General features: G+C 48.7%; 1 protein-coding gene across 1 annotated transcript in view; it reads left to right on the plus strand.

Moving 5' to 3' along the window:
* Srgap3 (SLIT-ROBO Rho GTPase activating protein 3) overlaps nucleotides 1–2906 on the plus strand; it is a 188356-nt gene extending 185450 nt beyond the window's left edge. Inside the window, exon 21 of the mRNA XM_013010354.1 lies at nucleotides 2144–2906. Within this exon, the coding sequence (XP_012865808.1) occupies nucleotides 2144–2557 (414 nt within the window). The 3' untranslated portion in view covers nucleotides 2558–2906. The remainder of the gene's footprint in view (nucleotides 1–2143) is intronic.
* Nucleotides 2907–3996: the final 1090 nt, after the last annotated feature.

Raw genomic sequence — 3996 nt, forward strand, 5'->3', positions numbered from 1 at the left:
ATAGATAGATAGATAGATAGATAGATAGATAGATAGATAGATAGATAGATAGATAGATAGATAGATAGATAGATAGATAGATAGATAGATAGATAATCCAAGTCTCCTTCTTAAAATTGGGGCAAGAGATGAAATATCATAGAGGAACATAAAAGCTGAGATTAGTTACTAAGAAGACGTGGATGATCCCCTAAAGTAAAAGGGCTAGGGTGCTGGTGGTTCACACTTGACATATTAGCTACTCTCAGTTCAAAGCCAACCCAGGCTGAAAAGTCTTCAAGAGTTCATCTTCAAAATAACCAGCAAAAAGCCTGACTGAAGGCATGGCTCAAGTAGTGGAGTGCCAGCCAAGCAAGCAAGCTGAGTATGAGGCCTTCCTTGAGTTTAAGCCCTAGTACCCCCAAAAAGAAAAAGGAAGGAAGGAAAGAGAGAGAAAAAGAGGGAGAGAGAAAAAGATAGAGGGAGAGAGGAAAGAAAGGAAAAAAGGACAGAAAGAAGGAAGAAAGAAAGAGAAAGAAGGAAAAAAAGAAGCAAAGAAGCAAGCATAGTCTAGGACCGTGGGATGAGCCAGAGACTGAGATGAACTCTGACCCTGGCCAACCTGGGCCACGGGGGACCCCAGAAGAGGCTGCCTGCAGACTGGGAAAGGGGGGAACGCAGGAAACCAGATTCATGCAGTTCTTTCTGGGTTGGTCTCGGGATTTGCAGAAGAGCAAACAGGTCTTCACAGTCCCTGTTTCTCAGTGAGACTGGCCCTGCGCCGGCCAGCAATGGGTTTAACAATGTCCCCATTGTGTCCCCAGTAGCCATGTTGGGCTCCAGGCCACACAGCCTAATCAGCTCCTTTTCCGTCAGCTGGATGTAGAGCCCGCCCTGAACCCATCACGTGAGCTGAGGAGTCTGGGCTCTGAGGTTAGGAGAACCACTGTCTGATAGTTTCCAAAGCTTCATTCTGTCCATCTTCTCATTCCATCTCCACCGTGAATGAACTGAGTGCCATGGGGAGGTGGAGACTCTCCCAAGGTTATACAGCAGCAGGTGCTGTGCTTGTACCGAGATTAGTGCTACCTTCCAGGGCCAGTCCTGCTTCCAGCTTAGGAACTGGATGCTGGCAAAGCCGCCTGGCGATCTGAGGAGCCCCGGCTGGCCTGGCATGCCAATCTCTGTCATTGAAAATGCCCTCATGCTGAGGAGTTCGCAAATACAACCACAAGCTGGGGGGTTTTAGGCAGTAAGAATTCTCATAGCATCTGAACATTTCCACTTTTTTAAAGATGATCATACTTCAGAGAAGAAAGTATCATCTTCTTCCAATTTCACTGAACTTTGTGAACATTCTGATACATTTAGTCACTTTCCCATAGGCAACAGATTTTTGTTGTTAACCTTTCAAGTTCACACATACTTGTAAAATATTTTATGGGGTACAATGTGAAATAGGCATATGCCTCTGTAAGGCCAATTTTGATGCATACATGCCTATGGTACATTTATGCCTGACAATGGTCAGGACCTGAGCCAGATTCCCGTGGTTTAAGATTGGGCTGCGCTACTAATTAGCTGAATGACGTTAGCAAGTCATTTAAACAATCTGAGCTTCCTCCTATGTGAGCTGAGTGTAGCAGTTCTATTCTTTGAGTGTAAAGACTGAAGAAGTGTTGGTGGAAAGGGTCTGGGTTTGGTGTTCAATATTTGGTATTATTGCTTCTATGATTATTACCATTGTTTCTGAGTGCTGACTATATTGTCATACCACATTCTTTGTGGAGATCGTATTTCATACATTCACCAAACTCTCTGAGGTTGGTATGGTAATTATCTGTGATTTACAAATGAGGATATTGAGGTTCTGAATGATAACTTACCTGAGATCCTATAGCAAGGAAGTGGCAGAGCCAAGATTAGAACCCCTGTCTTGACTCTAGAACTTACCCTCTTGCCAGTTGTGGGATATGTCTTTGTTAAGTGAACTTCCTGTGCAGGACAGGGAGCAGATTCTCCCATTGGGTTTTAAGCCAGCCTGGGGATTTGATCTTCCCTCTGAGCCACGTAAGCGCCCCCTCAAAGGCCCACAGTGGGAGCTGCCAGGGAAGGCCTCGAACTGCCCACTTGGAACTAACCGACACGCTGTCTGTGTCCACAGGACATCGAGAAGACCATGAGCACGGCGCTGCATGAGTTGCGGGAGCTTGAGCGGCAGAACACGGTCAAGCAGGCGCCAGATGTGGTGCTGGACACCCTGGAGCCCCTGAAGAACCCGCCAGGCCCCATCAGCTCGGAGCCTGCCAGCCCCCTGCACACCATCGTCATCCGCGACCCCGACGCCGCCATGCGTCGCAGCAGCAGCTCCTCCACCGAGACCATGACCACCTTCAAGCCCGCCCTGTCCGCCCGCCTGGCTGGTGCCCAGCTGCGCCCACCTCCCATGCGGCCAGTGCGGCCTGTGGTCCAGCACCGGTCCAGCAGCAGCAGCAGCTCGGGTGTGGGCAGCCCAGCCGTGACGCCCACAGAGAAGGTGTTCCCCAACAGCTCCACAGACAAGTCAGGCACCATGTGACCCGCAGGCTAGGCAGCACCACCATGGCCCACTGTGGCCCACCCAGGCCTGGGGTGGCCTCGGTGGCTCCCACTTGCTTCCCGGTGATGTGGGCCTCAGAGGGCAGGGCCCAGGAGATCAGCCTGGAAGGGTTTGTATGTGTCTGTGGAGAGCAGAGGCCCAGGCATTAGCTGATGCTCACACTCAGCCATGCGAATCCCACAGACCTCTTGTGTGCAAACAGACACGCAGAGGAATGCTGGAGCAAGAACAACCCAGTGTAGCCATCCCAAGATCCAGGCAACATGCTCATGGCTTCTCCTGCATAGCGCCACTGGAAGGGTAGTCTCTCAACCTATGTATATATGTGTGTGTGTGTATATATAGATATGTACACACACATATATATATTCATATATATGTATGTATATGTCTGTAGGTGTGTGTGTATATATATATATTTATGCATCTATATACATATACTAGATCTGGACATACACACATGCTAAGTGTATATAGTATCTCCTTTTTCTTTTTATGAAACTTAGATTTACCTCAGACCCATGCCACCAAACGTCTCCCACTGAGTTATTTGGTGGGATTTGCAGGGACTTTTCTGGGAGAACTTAAGAGGGCCCACAGTAACTGCAAATGAAGCAATATACCACTAACCTGCAGAATAACAGACAGAAACAGTCTCCCACTATCTCCAGAAGTCGTGGCCTTCCAGAACAGTCTGCCCCCTAAAGGAAGGGTGGGGCAGGGGGGTACCCCAAACAGGCTGCTTCTAGAGGTGGGGAACCCTTCCTAGAAAACCCTTCATCTACCCCAGAGACCCTGATCTTCCACTCGGAGGCCAAAGGCCAACTTTGTCCCCCAAAGCATGGGAGGAATTGCTGAGAAGCCCCCTGGCCACAGCGTCCTTGTGTTTGCGTGTGGAGTCGGGATGCGGGATGGTGATACCTAAATCCCACTGTAGCACAGTACTGTGTGTGGTCGGGGTCGGGGAGGAGAACAAAACAAAAACAGCGATGTGGAATACTTCAAAACCTAGAAACGCTTTAGGAATAAATCTGTGGTAACTGTAGAGGTTTAACTTATATCATCTTCAAAGATTTAATTTTCTCTTTTCCTCATTCTACTAATTATACTGTGTCAGAATTGGAACTAAGCAGGCAAGGAGGCATTGAGTCACACTGTCTTCATTTGCCATCAGGCCATGGTAGGCCTTGGCTTGAACCTCTGGCATGAAGCACATGAGCCATCACTGCCCAGTCAGACCAAAGGCGGAGGTGGGCAAGTCTTGGCAATTTCTTTGCTAGAGAGCACTGTTAAGTTGCGTTATGCAAGTGAAAACAGCTTCCCAGCCTCTCCCCTTCCCCTTCATCCACATCCTCCAGAGCAATTAATGTGGGTGAAAATATGGCAGCAGAAAGGAGGGCCGTGATTTTCCATTGTAA

Source organism: Dipodomys ordii, unplaced genomic scaffold, assembly GCF_000151885.1.
Source record: "Dipodomys ordii isolate 6190 unplaced genomic scaffold, Dord_2.0 Scaffold12, whole genome shotgun sequence".
Classification (NCBI taxonomy): domain Eukaryota; kingdom Metazoa; phylum Chordata; class Mammalia; order Rodentia; family Heteromyidae; genus Dipodomys; species Dipodomys ordii.